Source organism: Pan troglodytes, chromosome 13 (genome assembly GCF_028858775.2).
Source record: "Pan troglodytes isolate AG18354 chromosome 13, NHGRI_mPanTro3-v2.0_pri, whole genome shotgun sequence".
In the NCBI taxonomy this organism is placed as follows: domain Eukaryota; kingdom Metazoa; phylum Chordata; class Mammalia; order Primates; family Hominidae; genus Pan; species Pan troglodytes.
This window is the reverse complement of record NC_072411.2, coordinates 134,759,697-134,777,248: the sequence shown is the minus strand read 5'-3', so window position 1 is coordinate 134,777,248 and position 17,552 is coordinate 134,759,697. Positions and strand designations below refer to the sequence as shown.

General features: G+C 44.0%; 1 protein-coding gene across 11 annotated transcripts in view; it reads right to left on the bottom strand.

Moving 5' to 3' along the window:
* Positions 1 to 17,552, bottom strand: part of EIF4E2 (eukaryotic translation initiation factor 4E family member 2) — a 32,865-nt gene that overhangs the window by 15,155 nt on the left and 158 nt on the right. For 4 of the 11 annotated variants that reach the window (XR_010149921.1, XR_010149922.1, XM_009444560.4 and 1 more), the window contains exons 2-6: positions 11,505 to 11,619; positions 10,021 to 10,155; positions 4,086 to 4,190; positions 1,579 to 1,731; positions 1,346 to 1,482 (exon numbers count right to left, since the gene is read on the bottom strand). Coding sequence is in view for 6 of the 11 variants with exons in the window: in XM_009444560.4 (XP_009442835.1) it covers positions 1,346 to 1,482; positions 1,579 to 1,731; positions 4,086 to 4,190; positions 10,021 to 10,155; positions 11,505 to 11,619 (645 nt within the window). In the remaining 5 variants the exon portion in view is untranslated. Of the gene's footprint in view, positions 1 to 1,345; positions 1,483 to 1,578; positions 1,732 to 4,085; positions 4,191 to 10,020; positions 10,156 to 11,504; positions 11,620 to 17,144; positions 17,285 to 17,552 lie in introns of those variants that run through there. The other 7 variants (XR_010149923.1, XM_063790861.1, XM_054679527.2 and 4 more) reach the window with 3 other exon arrangements.

Sequence of the window (17,552 nt, the reverse complement as noted above, 5' to 3'; positions counted from 1 at the left end):
GAAAACAAGAATCCTAGAAACAGGTGTAGATCTCTCCAGCCTGGACTGAACGTGGCTAGAAGTCAGAAACTACTTCTATCCCAGAATAGAGAATAAGAAAAATGTGCCTAGAGTAAAACAATGCTAACACAGGACTGCTAAGGCAAGCAACCACGGCCATGGCTGGCTAATAACTGTTGGTGACTATGATGAGTCATGCCAGCCGTTTGATCATGGACCAACTCCCATAGCAGTGTTCCCACTTAAAAACTGGCACTTAGCTGGTTTAAGCCAACTCCACTCAACATTATCTATGAATGCATGGGAAAGAGATTCCCAAATGGTCTGTCTGCTGAACATAATTGCTGGGCTCACTACTAGCCTTCAATAATAACAACATGATGATATTCTTACTAATGATGATGATGATGATAGCAATACTACTACTTGGCCCCGTAAAAGCATTCTCCATCTGAAGACCCTCAGTTAAAGATTAAATCAGCCTCACAATAGCGTTGTTAGATAAAGTACTGTCTCCCACTTTACAGATGGAGAAACTGAAGCAAAGTTGCAAAGACACTTGTCAAAGGCACATATTGGTATGGGGCCATATGAGAGAACTAAACCTAAGAGTCCTAACTCTTAGCTGGCTAGCTCTCCCTCCAGCTTTGAGACAATCTGACAGCCACTCCCTACACTTTTTCACAATAGCCTGAGCTTACTTCTGACACTCAATCACTGAGGAGCAAGCCTAACAGTGATTCTCACTGTGGACAGAGAGCTCTATTTCCCTGAGTCCTAGGGAGATTGCAAAGCTTATTTTCCCTGTGGCCTTCATGCTTCCCTTTGATTCTGCTCTCTCACACACACACTATCCCCCTTCTTCTAAGAGTCAGCTCTATACACAAGGAAATGGAGTCATTCCTGATAAGTAGTCAGTATCCCAGGACAAAGAAAACAGACTGAAGCTAACAAGTTAAAAAGACATGCAGAAGTGGGGTGAGGGTGGGCAGGGTGAAATTATCTTAAAAAACAGCAAGAAAAAGAAAAGCACTTGTCTTTCATTTTAAGATAGTGGTTAGCATATGAAAGACAAGACAGCCTGTAGAAATTAAGCAAGCCCAGGTAGTACAACTGGGTTTCTGCAGATGGGCTCTCTCTGCTACAAAGCACCTGGTAGTATAGGTGGCAGGGAGCCTCACTGACAAAGAACTGCAGCAAGTAGCCAGAAGCCCTAGAGGGAAGGCCTGGTCTGTCCCTTCTCCACAAGTAAGTCTCCTGTCCGGCCATATTCCTCTGGGCCCAACTACAGATCTACTTATACTAAGCTTAGGGACACGTCCTCCCATAACCCCCCAACACGTACTTGATGCTGTCGGTGTGAGTTTTGTATTCCATAATGGTGTTGGGAGGTAGGTTAAGCACTCGCCGAAGTGTGTCCCGGATTCGGGCTGTGGTTGCTTGGTCACTGGCAGTCTTATTCCATATTGAAATAATGTCCTCCTACCAGAGGAACAGAAGGAATCATCAAAGCAAATCAGGGGCAGCGAGGAGAGCAAAGGCAACACAAGAAACCAGCCTGGCTCATGGGTGGCTTACCTGAAAGCGGACAGACACCACAGCCCCACAGATCTCCTCCCCAACCATGAACTGTTCCCCCAGCATGGCCAAAATGAGATTCTCCCAGCAACGGGAGGCCAAGCCCTTCCGCAGCCGAATAATCCACTTGCCACCATTTTTATTTGCATCATCCTGTAAAAAGACAGAAAGCACTGAAGTTAAAATATGGTTTCAGAGCCTTTTTTTGTATGAAGGCAGTAAAAAGCCAAGAATCTCTTAAACACTAAGAAGTCATATCACTTTCCAATTATTCAACTCTATAGAAAAACTGATGGTAGGACTAGGGAGAGAAGAAATGGGGAAAAAAAGAAAAACAAGGCTGGGATCCTTGGCATAAGCCATTTATTAAAATGGCTAAACAGACCTTTTAAAAATAATCCCCTTTACTGGAAATACTTTAGGAATCAAAACGAAATGATGTCATATTTCAAGCACAGATCATCCCTTTACTTGCTAAAAGTACTGAATGTCTGCTGGGCGCAGTGGCTCACGCCTGTAATCCCAACACTTTGGAAGGCTGAGGTGGGCGAATCACGAGGTGAGGCGATCGAGACCATCCTGGCTGACACGGTGAAACCGCGTCTCTACTAAAAATACAAAAACAAAATTAGCTGGGCATGGTGATGGGCGCCTGTAGTCCCAGCTACTCGGGAGGCTGAGGCGGGAGAATGGCGTGAACTCGGGAGGCAGAGCTTGCAGGGAGCCGAGATCGTGCCACTGCACTCCAGCCTGGGTGACAGAGCGAGACTCCATCTCAAAAAAAGAAAAGAAAAAAAAAGACCCACTTCTTGACTGTTTCCAACTATCTTGTTCTTCCTTAACATAGTGTGCATATCTGTTAACAGCAGCGCTTATAATTACAGTATCATTGCTGTAATTAATATCCTTGGCTGTCTCTTCTACTGGACTGGATCTGAGTAGAGATTGGGGCTTCAGCCAGGCGCAGTGGCTCACTCCTGTAATCCCAGCACTTTGGGAGTCTGAGGCAGACAGATCACGAGGTCAAGGGTTCGAGACCAGCCTGGCCAATATGGTGAAACCCTGTCTCTACTAAAAATACAATAATTAGCCGGGTGTGGTGGCATGTGCCTGTAGTCCCAGCTACCCAGGAGGCAGAGACAGGAGAATCGCTTGAACCCAAGAGGCAGAAGTGGCAGTGAGCCGATATCGCACCACTGCACTCCAGACTGGGTGACAGCGGGAGACTCCATCGCAAAAAAGAAAAAAAAAAAAAACTAGATTGGGGCTTCATGTCTGTGTACTTGGTATGTAGTGACAGTCAGTACAATCTTGGCTCAGTGCACAATCTTGGCTCAGTGCAACCTCCACCTCCTAGGTTCAAGTGATTCTCCTGTCTCAGCCTCCCGAGTAGCTGGGATTACAGGTGCGTGCCACCACACCTGGCTAATTTTTGTATTTTTAGTAGAGACGGGGTTTCACCATGTTGGCCAGGCTGGCCTCAAACTCCTGACCTCAGGTGATCTGTCCACCTCGACCTCCCAAAGTGCTGGGATCTTAAGGTCAACAGGAGTGAGTCAGGAAAAGCAGCTGAAGGGCACTGTGGGCACTGGGAAGAACATGTCTGTGCATAAACTGACAGGAGGGTCCACCTGCAGGGAAGGGAAGATTTAGAGATGATGGGAGATGAGGCTTGAAAGGTAAATGAGGTGCAGGATCATGTGAGCAATGAGGAGCTGTGTAAGATGGGTGGCGTGGATGTGACCACATTTGTCTTCTCGAAAAATGCCATGGCATCAGAATAGAAGATGCACTACACCAGGGCGCAGCCGAATACTGGCTCTGCAAACAGTTCTAGGTCTCCAGTTCCTGCCTTTAAACTTATTTTCTTACCCACTTTAATCATATGTGTACTATGTAAAAATATTACACACACGCACAAACAAGTTCTATAAGGATAAAGGTAACTGAAAACAAAAATCCTTTAATGTTCTAATACCATTTTAGTCATAAAACAGTCTTTAAAAAACACCCAGCACGAACCCACACAGACAAAAAAATGGCATCAGTGCATTTCTCTAGAGGCTCGGGTTCCAAGGATATACTGGAGAGTGATGCAGTTTTGAGAGACCTTAAAACACTTTTAACCAGCTGGGCACGGTGGCTCACGCCTGTAATCCCAGCACTTTGGGAGTCCAAGGCGGGCGGATCACGAGGTCAGGAGATCGAGACCATCCTGGCTAACACGGTGAAACTCCGTCTCTACTAAAAAACACAAAAAATTAGCCGGGCGCAGTGGTGGGCGCCTGTAGTCCCAGCTACTAGGGAGGCTGAGGCAAGAGAATGGCGTGAACCCGGGAGGCGGAGCTTGCAGTGAGCCGAGATCGCACCACTGCGCTCAGCCTGGGTGACAGAGCGACACTCCGTCTCAAATAAAATAAAATACTTTTAACCTTGGCAGGGCTAAGAGACAAAACAAAAAAACCCAAACTTGCTCAAAAAAGCAGTCAGAAGCCATTAGTCCTTACCTCCCACATGGGTTTAATTCCTTCTTTGAAGAGATGGAAGTCACTGTGGCCTGTCAGGTCCCCAGGACGTACCATGTGGCTATAAAACCTCCAGAACTGCTCCACCTGCAGAGAGAAGACCCCAGAGTAAAAAAGATGTGTCTTTTACTTTTCTTTGAATGCATCCCAAGGTTGAGATTTAGTTAAGAACATAAGCATGGAAGACACTATACTACAGGCTGTCCTTTTCAGAGGACTCATTTTCATGTGTGGCGTTGTGAGGGAAGACATATTAGAGGAAAAACATACCATCTAGTTTGACAAAATAAAAAATGTAACATTGGCAATTCAAGAATAAAATCTTTGGTGAGAAATGCAAGCCTCAGCCAGGAGCTTTAGTTGGTGAAACCATGTTAATACGCACTCTCCCACTCAAGCTGCAGGGTAGTCATCACGTGCAGTAAGAGGACCAGGTTTTTGCACAATGGAAACTCTTTAGCCTTGAGGTATGTAAGTGTCACACAGCCTCAGCCTGAATGCATTTTTTAGAACCAAATCACTTACCGATGAAAGATTGTTTAACTGGCAAATATAGCATTTGCTGAATGAAATACCTCTTAGACCTGTTTAGTTACTAAGCATAAGTGATAGAATCAACCACATGTAAATACCTCTTAGACCTGTTTAGTTACTAAGCATAAGTGATAGAATCAACCACATGTACCACACATACCACTCCACATCATGGTGCTGTTGCTAAGTCCAGGCCAATCCAAAATCATACAGGACTTAGCTTCTCATAGCTAGGGTTTAAGGCCCTCTTCTTAGCTAGAAAAATTATGTTTCTCCTTGCCACTCCTTCACAATCCCGTGAGAAAACTAGATTTATATTTTTCCATCAAGTATATGCTTATTTGTATTCATCACAGTAGTCCCGTTTTTCTCATTAGTGTCACCCCCCCCCTTAAAAAAAAAGAAAAAAAAAAAAGACAGGGTCTACGCAGCAGTATGATCATAGCTCATCACAGCCTCTAACTCCTGGTGTCAAGGGATCCTCCCATCTCAGCCTCCCAAGTAGCTGGGACTACAGGTTCACTAGTGTCTTGATAGGAAAGATTATTTCCTTATTCACAGAGGATACGTAGTAAGTACTGGCCAGTGAAGAGGCATACTTTAGGAGGAAAGAGAAAACACGGAACATTCCAATGAGAAATAGCTGGTATCTGCCAAACTGCTGAGCAGGCTCTAAATCAACATACAGCAAGATACCACAACTATGGAGCTGACAATGGGTATTGAGTAGACAAAGATTCAGGTCATACTTCTAGATATGGGGAGCACCTAAGGAGAAATCAGCCTTACACTGCGTGAAATGGCTGTCCCTTTAGTTCCTCTCTAGCACAAGCACACGTGATGCATCTTACATGGTAAAAAGAAGTCAGAACTAATGCCATCTATAGGGCTTCAAGGCAGTGCTTTATACTCAGCAACTGCTAAGCTTAGCTGCATGTAGTGACTCGGAATAGTAAATGGTCATTATGAATACAATCGGCAATAATGTAAACCTTTATCCACCCTAACATAGTTGAATAAAACCACATATACCCACTAGAACCAAGTACACCCACTAGTGGCTCATTGTGAATAAGGAACTGAAAGGGGCTTGGTGAGGACAAAGTATGTCAACCATCTCCAGTTCCCCAGTCAATAATCACTTTAACAGTTTGGTCTCCCCAATCTTACAACTACACTGCACAATCTTTTTTTGTTTGTTTTTTTGAGATGGAGTTTCGCTCTTTTTGTCCAGGCTGGAGTGCAATGGTGCAGCCTGCCTCAGCTCACTGCAACCTCTGCCTTCTGGGTTCAAGCGATTCTCCTGCCTCAGCCTCCCGAGTAGCTGGGACTACAGGCACACACCACCACGCCTGGCTAATTTTTGTATTTTTAGTAGATGGGGTTTCACCATTCACCATGTTAGCCAGGCTGGTCTCGAACTCCTGACCTCAGGTGATCCACCTGCCTCGGCCTTCCAAAGTGTTGTGATTACAGGCGTGAGCCACCGCGCCCAGCCCCACTGCACAATCTTATATGCAAACCATAAGAGAGATGAAGTTAAACAGCTCGAGACTATCATTCATTCATTCATCATTTGAGATGGGGTCTTGCTCTGTTACCCAGGCTGGAGTGCAGCAGTGTGATCATGGCTCACTGCAGCCTCGACTTCCCAGGCTCAAGCAATCCTCCTGCCTCAGTCTCCTGAGTAGCTGGGACCACAAGTGGGCACCACCATGCCCAGCTATTTTTTAACTTTTTTTTGTAGAGATGAAGTCTAACACTGTTGCCAGGCTGGTCTTGAAGTCCTGGATTCAAGTGATCCTCCCTCCTTGGCCTCCCTGAGTGCTGGGACTACAGGCATTAGCTACTGTGCCTGGCCTGAGAAATATTATTAAACTTTAAAAGATTTGACAGTTCTAATTGAAACCAAAAAAAAATAAGCATTCACAGACTCAGAATATGAGGTGCCGAAAGGACCTCAGAAATCATGTCAACAACTTGTTTTATAGTTGAGAAAGGTTTCAGGACTGAGTTGCTCTAACCAAGAGGGTCAAGCATCAGAATAGGTGAGCTCTGATTACCAAGTCTAGCGCTCTTTCCATTTCAAGATGATGCCTTCCTAGTCACTCTGACTTCAAGAACTTTTAAATGTTGTTAATGATTAGGCTAAGAATCACTGGGAAACACTGCTTTCAATTTGATAAAAGGATTAATAATGTAATTATTTATCTGTGATGCATTTAATATTGTGAGCCATTTCCTAGTGACCTGAATTACACGACAGACTTTATTTCTATTTTTCAGGTCCAGACCTACAAAGTCAAAATGACAGACTTTAAATACTGTCACACATCCAGTGAGCATGGATGAAGCCTTAACCCAAGATAGTCCTGATGATAAACCACTCCTTAACATATACACTGAAACAAAAGAAAAACCCTCCTCGTACAATTTGGGTAAATTCTTATATGCTTTTTTTTTCACAAGAGGGAAATAAAAATGCAAGAAGTATGCATAATTACTCCAAAAAAATCTTTTTTTGAGATAAGATCTCACTATGTTGCCCAGGCTGGTTTTGAACTCCTGGCTTCAAGCGATCCTCCCACCTTGGCCTCCCGAAGTGCTGGGATTACAGGCATGAGCTACCAGGCCTGGCCAAATTCTTTAAAATCAATCTTAAACCCATCTCTTCCAAGGCAGTATTCCCCAAACTGGAATCAATTCCTTCTTTCCTCCAAACTCCAAGAGCACTCTAAATGCCTTTCCCATAGTATCACTTATTGTCTTCCCTGTATTAGAAATTCCTGGGCACATCTTATTTCCCCAAGGACAGGATCTGTGCCTTCATTCCTTTTAGAAGCCTACTAGGGCCTTGAATTCATTCAACAAGCATTTATTGAACCAAATATGAACAAGTGCACAAGGTAGTTTATTATTACAAAACCCCTAAGTTTGCTGATTCTAAGATAGCACTGGCGAACTAAACAAGATCTTTGTTTTAGGCTGAAATTTTATCAGCTCAGCATAGTAATGATGTTGATTTCATATTCAGCAGATTATAACTGAGTTGTAAGAGTATTCTAGATACAAGTATTAGATATGATTTGCAATATTTTCTCCCATTTTGTAGGCTATCTTTTCACTTTCTTGATAGCGTCCTTTGAAGCAGAAAAGTTTTGAATTTTGATGATATCCTATACAGATGGGGTCTCACTATGTTGCCCAGGCTGGTCTCAAACTCTTGAGATCAAGTCATCCTCCTGCCTTGGCCTCCCAAAGTACAAGGATTACAGGCGTGAGCCACCACACCCAGCCAAGTATTTAACCTTTTGCTGCTTGTGCGTTTAGCGTGTTACTTAAGAAGGCTTTGCCTAACCTAAGGTCATTAGGATTTACTAATATTTTCTTCTAAGAATTTTATAATTTTAGCTCTTACATTTAGGTCTATGATCCATTTTTAGTTACTTTTTGTGTATGGTGTCAGGAAGGAATGCAAATTCATTCTTCTGCACCTGGAAATCCAGTTGTCTCAGCAATGTTTGTTGAAAAGACGATTCTTTCCCCAGTTATTGTCTTGGTACCTTACATTACTGGTTTATTATAAACAAAGGATACGATGAAGAGATGTGTAGGGCAAGGTATGGGGGAAGGTATGGAGGAAGGTTCAGGGAGCTTCTATGTCCCCTCTAGGCGCACCACCCTCCAGGCACCTCCATGTGTTCAGCTATCTGGAAGCTTCTGTACCTGAGTTTCAATTATACTGACTCCTCGACTTAATCCAGTGAATTATGACTGACTCGAGAATTTAAAAATTTTTTTAGACAGGATCTATCTCTGTTGCCCAGGCTAGAGTGCAGTGGCACAAAAATGGCTCACTGTAGTCTTAACCTCCTAGGCTCAACTGATCCTCCTGCCTCAGCCTCCTGAGTAGTTGGGACCACAGGTGCATGCCAACATGGCCAGCCTTTTTTTTTTTTTTTTTTAATGCTCCCGTTTTCTCCAAGCCAGCTAATTTTAAACTTTTTTTGTAGAGGCAGGGTCTCATCACGTTGCCTAGGCTGGTCTCAAACTCCTGGGCTCAAACAATCTTCCCACCTCAGCCTCCCCAAGTGGTGGGATTACAGGCATGAGCCACCGTGCCCCACCATAACTTGAGACTTTAGATCAGACACTTAACCCAAGTTTTACTTTCCTCATTTGTAAAACATGGATAATATCACTGACCTCATAGGGCTATCATAATGTTGGAAGGAAATTATACAAATAAAGTATGTATTATATGTCCTTCCTCCTTAGCAGTTTGTTGTAGTATTTCCTACTGGAGTATTCTTTTCTAGTTTCTGCATTTTAAACAGGACTAATACTTCACCAATTTCAAGAAAATGACAAACCCCACATTTGATTCTGCCCAGAGATTGAATGTACAGCACACACTGGGTACATAATAACCTTTGTTCAACTAGAGTGGTGTTAGTTGCAGATGGATCCTTGGGGTACACAAACCAAGTCACCTGGGAGAGAGATGAGACAGTCTGGGCTCTTTGACTGCCAGTACCCACAAAAGCAATTATTAGAGATTTCATTTTCTTTCTGAACACAGGAAAAAGATATTTTATGCATAATCATTAACATAGCCAAAACCCTAATGGGAGGTTCTTAAATGCAAAACTTTCAAAATTTTTCACTTTACTGTCAAACTTCATGAAGATAGACACCATGTATTATAAACTTCTGTATCCATGACACTTTGAACTTAGTAAGGCCTCCATAAATGTATACTTAAAAAAAAAAAAAACAAAAAACAAGCAAACAAAACAAACAAACAAAAAAAACAGGGCCAGGTGCAGCGGCTCACTCCTGTAATCCAGCATTTTGGGAGGCCAAGGTGGGTGGATTACCTAAGGTCAGGAGTTCCAGACCAGCCTGGCCAACATGGTAGAACCCCGTTTCTACTAAAAATACAAAAATTAGCTGGGCGTGGTGGCACATGCCTGTAATCTCAGCTACTTGGGAGGCTGAGGCAGAAGAATTGCTTGAACCCAGGAAGCGGAGGTTGCAATGAGCTGAGATGATACCACTGCATTCCAGCCTGGGAGACAGAGCAAGAGACTCTGTCTCAATTAAAAAAATAAAAATAAAAATAAAAAAACCCAAATCTGTTCTTTTGTATTATGCCCTTCTGATCAACTCTACAATTCTCATATTTGTTGATACCTACATGCTAACCATGGATATCTAGTGAGAAACCTAAGAATGAACAAATCTGACTCCGGAGACTCAGGTCAGTCAATTAAGAAAACCAGAATCTTAAACAGGTTACTAGGAAAGTAAATAAACATCATATCAATACAGGCATGAACGAACTATCAAGGCACACTCCATTAATTCACCAAGAACTCACAGAGGCAAAGGTGCCAATCTGTTTGATATTCTGTTCATAGCTCTGTGAGCTCGTGGGACGGCCGGGGGTTCTCCTGGAGTACCAAAAAGTGTAGTTGTACTGCAGGGGATGCTCTGCCGGTCCAGGGACAACAGCCTGGGAAGTAAAGAAGGTGTGTTAGTCCTGGGCATTTGTCACGTGGTCTGAGACTGAGAGAACATTTTGCAGTGTCAATCCTTACCACCTCCACAATTAAAAAAGGATATACAACCTCAACTATCTGCAATGTGCCAAAGATTCTGCTTACACAGTACATTTCCTCAGTGGTTAACTGATTCTAAATTCCTGAAACACTTTACCTGTGTTCTTATGGCCTTTGTAACTTTCTCCCTCATATAATAGGTATTCATGTTTGTATCTTATCTCAGCATATGCCCAGTCCAAGCACTGCCTCCTCTATGAGATTCATCACTGTCAAGTTACTTAACCTGTTTGTGCCTCATCTTCTTACCTGCAAAATGAGGAAAATTGTAACAACCATCTCACAATACTGCTGAGAGGATCAAATCAATCAGTGGATATACAATGCTGAGCACAGTGCCTGGCACAGAGTACGTGCACAACAGACGTCAGTATTATTATTGGTACTATTAAACGTAAGCCCCTTCCACAGTCTCATTCACCTTTGTGTCCTCTTAGCATCTAGCATAAAACGGCTTGCCCTTGGAGGGTTACTCAATATTGTAGAATAAATGAATTAGTGATTGCTTTGATATTTCTTTGTTTGTTTTTTTGAAACGGAGTCTCACTCTGTTGCCAGGCTGGAGTGCAGTGGCGCGACCTCGGCTCACTGCAACCTCTGCCTCCTGGGTTCAAGTGATTCTCCTGCCTCAGCCTCCCCAGTAGCTGGGACTTCAGGCACGCGCCACAGCATCCAGCTAATTTTTGTATTTTTAGTAGAGATGGGGTTTTACCATGTTGGCCAGGATGGTCTCGATCTCTTGACCTAGTGATCTACCCATCTTGGCCTTCCAAAGTGCTAGGATACAGGCATGAGCCATGGCACCCAGCCTGCTTTGATATTTCAAGGAAAAAATTGATCTCTCTTTCTCTCTCATTCCCTAAGTTTTCCCTTTTCCAAGTCACTTTCACCTTAGACTATTGCTGACTAAACTGTCTACAATTTCAAGGGGTATGTAGGATTTGAAACACTCAGCAGTGGCTTATGAAGCAGCTAACAGCCTTGTTAAGCTCCAGGACTAATCTCCATCTCAGGCTAGGAGAACGTTGAAAGCAAGGCAGCATCTCAAGATTCTGTGGCAAGAGAAAAGTTCTAGGTCTGAAAATGAACATCAATGATTGCACAATGTTTTTCTGAGAACAAAGTCAGATATTCCAACACAGGATGCCATCAAGTTAATCTGGTATCTTCCAGATAAACAGATTCCACAAGATAATAAAGCCTCAAGTTCAAAGGCAACTACATCTGTGCAGCCAACACTCACCTTTCTCTTGCTACTGCTCTGATTCTTGTCTCGTTCCGTTTTTTCCTTCTCACCATCTTTCTGTGTGCTGTTTTCTTCATTCTGATCATGGTCCCCACTGTCATCATCTTTCAAACTGAATGGAAAGGCAACACAATACAATTCTGTGACGAAGTCAATTCTTGCTTACCTAACAAAGCCACCAGGTCATACGAACTACTATGTAACCAACCCAAAGTCACTCAAATTCAGGCCCTGAGATGTGAGAAGGGCAAAATAACACAGACAGGCAAATTAGGATTAAACAAAAACGAAACACCCATCAGCTAACTTGTGAACTCCACAAAGCACTGTCTTTCAGTTTTCTAAAAAGCCACACAAAGAACCAGTTAAAGGGAATGTTTAAGGTATACAGTTTAAGGGATTGTTTTCCCTGCCAAAAATGGAGTAAAAAATGAGAAGAGGCCGGGCGCGGTGGCTCACGCCTGTAATCCCAGCACTTTGGGAGGCCGAGGCGGGCGGATCACGAGGTCAGGAGATCGAGACCATCCTAGCTAACACGGTGAAACCCCGTCTCTACTAAAAATAGAAAAAATTAGCCGGGCGTGGTGGCGGGCGCCTGTAGTCCCAGCTACTCGGGAGGCTGAGGCAGGAGAATGGCGTGAACCCAGGAGGCGGAGCTTGCAGTGAGCTGAGATCGGGCCACTGCACTCCAGCCTGGGCGAAAGAGCAAGACTCCGTCTCAAAAGAAAAAAAAAAAAAAAAAAAAAAAAAAAGAGAAGAGTCTCTAATGCTTTGGCATTTCAAATGAAGGTTAAAAACGTACTATCTGCTTTGCCACTTCTCCTTACCACCTCTTCTACACTCACTGTCACTACTTTAGTTTAGGCCCTCTTCTCCTGACACGTCAATCATATAATAAATTCTTCAGTGGTCTTCCTGACACAAATCTCTCACTCTCTACCCATCCTTTCACTAGCATTATCTTTTTAAGTGCAAATCTGACATTTAACTTGCATGCTTTAAACTTTCAACTGTCCCTCGCTTTTTGATGCCCTACCCTCTAAGATAAAGTACAGCAAAATGTAAGATCCTCTAGAATCTGACTCCTGCCAGCCAGGATCTTCCTCCTCTAGCAATCTATGTTGCCGTATCGGTGCCATTTGCAAACACCACCCCTTTGGTCTGTCACACCATTCCTCCCATGTCTGCTTTCCCTACTAGAGAGAGAGTTCCCTTAGAGCAGTGTCTTATTTCATCTCGGTATCTCCAGCACCCAGGGCAAGATGTTGCCTTAACATGCGGCACTAGAAGATGCTGAATAAATGGTAAACCAAAAGGAAAAATAAATGACTGAAAGAAAGAATAAATGTGTTCTTGCTTCATAAGCACAGAGTCAAATGAACTTTAGGGATTACCCTTTCATGAGCAGTGAAACTACCCCAAGGCTTTCAGGTACACCTAAAATCACCGGATCCAGACAAAAAGATAAATGGAAGGTGAGTTTGCAAAGACAATAAGAAAGCCATTTATTCTAGGGCTGGACCATTAATTCATCACAGATCTTCTCTCCAATCATCTTTCTCGCCCCAATAACTATATGTGTGGTCAAACGAAATTAGGCAGTTCTCAAGAATGGTACTAGAAATGCTCCAGTTATAATTCAGATATTACCCTATGCTGACACATAAACATGTTGCAGGGTACTTTGTATTTGTGGTCTGGTTTTTTTTGCCCACGAATCCCCAGTGCCTAGTACATTAAAAGTATCCAATAAATATTAGAATGAATGAGCTAGTCACATGTTGGGGTGCCTGCTCTGCCCATTTCACAGCCCTAGCTGTAGGATATACCCAGGAGGTTATGCCCTGTGCCATGAACCTTCCCATCCCTACCCTGGTCAAGACACAACTAGGAAGTGCACCTGACCAAAGGGTAGTCCAGCCTGGGCAATAACCTATGCCCCAGAGCCTTGCTCAAAAATATGAGCAGATTCCTCCCCTCAGCATTTCATCCAGGAGATGAAAGATCATAGACTCAGGAGCTGGGGCAGCCATATGGGCCCCATGCAAGAAAAGCCCTGAGAGAATTAAGACAATGAGCAAAAGCAGAGAAAGCCAGTATGAGATAAGAGAATGGAGCAGATGAGCAGAGAAAATGGAGGGGGGTTTCATTTTGTTGCTAATGCTACCATCTCTCTGGTTTTATTCAGCCTCCCTGGACTTCCAGGAGACCATCATCTGTACTTATGATATTCCCTTCCCCTTTATTAAACTTCCCCTTTATTAAACATTTGGTTTCCTTTTCAAAAGGAGCCTGTCTAGCACACAAGATCTACAGATTAAAAATTACCAACATCTACCAAGCATCTATGGTGTGTATGAGCTACCAGAGTGCTTGTCCCCAAGAACCTAGCTGAGGAGAAAAGGTACACAGATATACCCACGCCTCAGCATGGTGCAAAGGCCCCTGCTCTGCTCACATGTCCCAATATCATCTCCTTCCTGGTCCCAACAAACTCTTTTCACTCCAGTTGTATCACCCTAATTTTGGTGCCCCCATTTTATCCTTCTGTTATGCTCACCATGTGGTCTCTCCTCAAGAAGTCCTTCTTTGCCTAGTTAACTTGTCCTACAGGACTCAGATTGAGGGCCACTTTCTCTTGGAAACATTTCCTAACCTCTTCCAACCTAGGCTGAGTTGGGGTCTCCTCTTCTGAACTTGCCCATATAAATGTTTGTACTTGTTCCAGCTATACTCTCATGGCCAGTTCTGTCTCCTGATCAAAAACATCTCAAAGGTTCTTCTGCTTAGGCCCAGGACAACTCTCTTCTTTAGGGCACACCCCTGGGATGCAAACCCTTTTCCTCTCTTCTTAGCTTCCAACTCCCACTATAGCCTCTGGGGTCCCTTGCATTTAGATCTTGGTTGAAGAGGGGTACAGTCATCCCAGCATCTTGTTTTTGCTAGACCCAAGAAAAGTATATACCTTCCTTTCTTTTTAGTGGTTTTGCTGCTGATCACTACCAGGAAACAAAAATAATTGTCAGAGAAGAAACCATGCTCCTGTGATCCCTGGACCACTTAGGGCTCCTTTCTAAGACAGTAAATGGGAACCCTAATGGACCTATATCTGGTGCTTTTATTACCTGAGAGTGGAACTAACCAACCACTCTGCCCTCTAAGCCTACATTTAAGGCAAATCTTACAAGCTACTCTTCCCAGCTTCAAGCTGGATTTGAGTCAAGATACAACTCAGACTGAAAAATCAGTGCTCCCTAAACTCAGGCAGTTAGCAACTCTGAGACTGTCCAGACTGAGAGGCACTTTAGTTAGCTTGCTAAGCTTCTGCCCACGTATTTCCTCACCCTCTGAACTAGACCAATACCTTGTGGGCAGGACCTTGGTTCAATTCATCTTTATACCCTCACCATCAGACAGTGGCATAAAAAAAATCTCCGTTTAATGAATGGGTCTATAGAATCAAAGCAATGAGTGCCAAATAAGTGGTTTAGACAATAGTTAGGAATGGGCCCAAAGTTAACGATATAGAATAAAAAGCAAATGATGTAGAATACGGACAAAATCAAGTACAGTTGTGTAGATCTGAAAACTATGTTTAAGTCAGGGCTGCAGTTTTTGTGAAAGCATCTTACGGTTTTACGTATCAATAGGATCAATGGCAATGAGATCTAAGGACTCGATAGGTCTACCCCTTCTCCACAAAAGCAATTAGAATCAAAGGTTTCATTCAGAGAAGTTGAGTCCATACAGTAACGGAGATTAGAGCTAATCTTTAATATGAGCCCATTAGATTATATACTACTGTACTCAGCTCCAGCCACTGGACATCTGGAAGGATTCTGGCAAACTGGAACATGTCCTTAAGAGCAATGTGGTAAAAAGTGCAGATTACTAGAGAGAGCAATGTGGTAAAGACTCCAAATATGCAGCAATGGCCTAAACACCGCAGAATTTCTGAATGAAAAACAACATAAAAAAATAAAACTAGGGGCAGGAGTGCTGTTTTCAATTGCTAATTTCAAATGAAAGAAAGCTTGTTTTTCTTTTTTTCCCTGCAATGCTAGAGGGCAGATGTTAAAAGATTCTGGCTCAATACAATAGTTAATAATTCAAAGTAATTAAAATGACCCAGGTTCTTCAATCGTAGAAGAGGTAAGAAAAAAAAAAAGAGGGCAAGTTTAATTTTTCTCAAGAGGTGCTTGAACCAAGGTTACACAACAAACCAGGGATAGCCCTTCCTTTGTGTTGGACATTACTTAACCTCAGAGTCTCACTTTACTCATCTGTAAAAGGAGACAACAAGATCCCCTTCACAGAATTGTTAGAGTAGAAATAACATATGAGGCTGGGGGTGGTGGCTCATGCCTGTAATCCCAGCACTTTAGGAGGCAAGGTGGGTGGATCTCTTGAGCCCGAGTTCGAGATCAGCCTGGGCAACATGGCGAAACCCCGTCTCTACAAAAAATACAAAAAAATTAGCAAGGTAGGGTGGCACATGCCTGTAGTCCGGCTACTCTGGAGGCTGAGATGGGAGGATTGCTGGTGCCCGGGAGGTTGAGTGGGCAGTGAGCTGTGATGACACCACTGCACTCCAGCCAGGGTGACACAGCGAGACCCTGTCTCAAAAAAATATATATATATATATGAAAAATACCTAGCAAGATCCCTGTGGAAGTCCATTATTACCATTCTTACTGCAGACTCCCAAATGATTTGGGTAGGCTTGAGCTAGATGACCCATAAGATGTCTTCTTAGGATGACATTTGATTTGTTCCAATCAGTGGAGGAAGGGGTATAAGGGTTCCAGAAAGCTCCACTGAGGCAGGATTTGGATCTGGAGCTATTTGTTGCAGGGTTTACAACAGAGATGAAATGGGGCGGCAGCGGGGGAGAGGTTCGTAGAGGGACAGGCTCAGTTAAACAGCAGGATAGAGAAGAGGTCGGGCAAAGACTTTCTCAAGTAGCAGAGACCTCTCAGCAACCAGAAAACATTCCTGAGGACCTACCTGCCTGGAGTGTTGGAAATCCAGTATTCCCTGAATTTGCACAGTACTCTCCGTATTGGAAACACCCCAATTTCCCATCAAATGCACCAGGTCACAACCTAAACTAATAGTAATTCCACTTTACGTTTATATCCCAATAGTTAGCAATGTTCACAAGCATCTTTAAGCATTGCTGAGTGTGATTTGACCCTTATCACACCCCGGTGTGGCAGCAGGGTACTAGCCACTAATGTGGTTTGAGCAACAACGGCTTAGAGGCTGGGTAACTTTTCTACAGTCAAACAGATGGTAAGTGGTGAATCTGGGACTAGAAATCCAGGTTTTCGGATGAAGAGACAGTCGATTTACTAGACTACTAGAAGAGAGGAAGGAACATATTCTACCTCAAGATACAATCCTTGGAGGGGGATAAGTAAAAATACTTCTGCATTTTCTCTCTGTACCTCCAAACTGTTTGATGCTGAAACTAGAAACCGGAGCGGGCAGGAGAGGGCAACAAGTATACTTAGGTCTTGGCGAGTGTGTTGGAAGACGGGAACGGGAAGGGGAGGAGAAGGAAAGTAGGAAGAGTCTCAGGAAGATAATTCCTAAGCCAGCCTTCCACCGCGTCCAGGGCAGCAGCCACATTACCTCATTGCATCCTCCAAACTCTACGACAAAGGGTGTTACCGTCCCCACTCTGCAGATGAGAAAACTGAGGCTCAGAGGGGAGAGGGAGTGTGTGGGGAAAGCTGGATTCAGAGGCAGCGCTGCCAGACTGCGGAAACACCCAAACCGCCGAGGTCCCCACCCCTCCACGTCGCAGGCAATCCGCATCCACCAGGGCGGGGCGTCCGAAAATCTCCCCCTACCGGGCGGCACAGCCACCCCTCCCCCGGGCCCAGCTCTTCGCCCTCGGTTCGGACGGCCCTGGGGTCTCCGGGACTCCGGTATCCATTGCTCCCCAGCCCCCTCCTCCCCGCCAGCCCAGGCCAGGTCCGGCCGCAGCCGGATCCCAGCAGGGAAGCCGGTGCCGCAGGGTTTGCGCCGCCCCAGCCC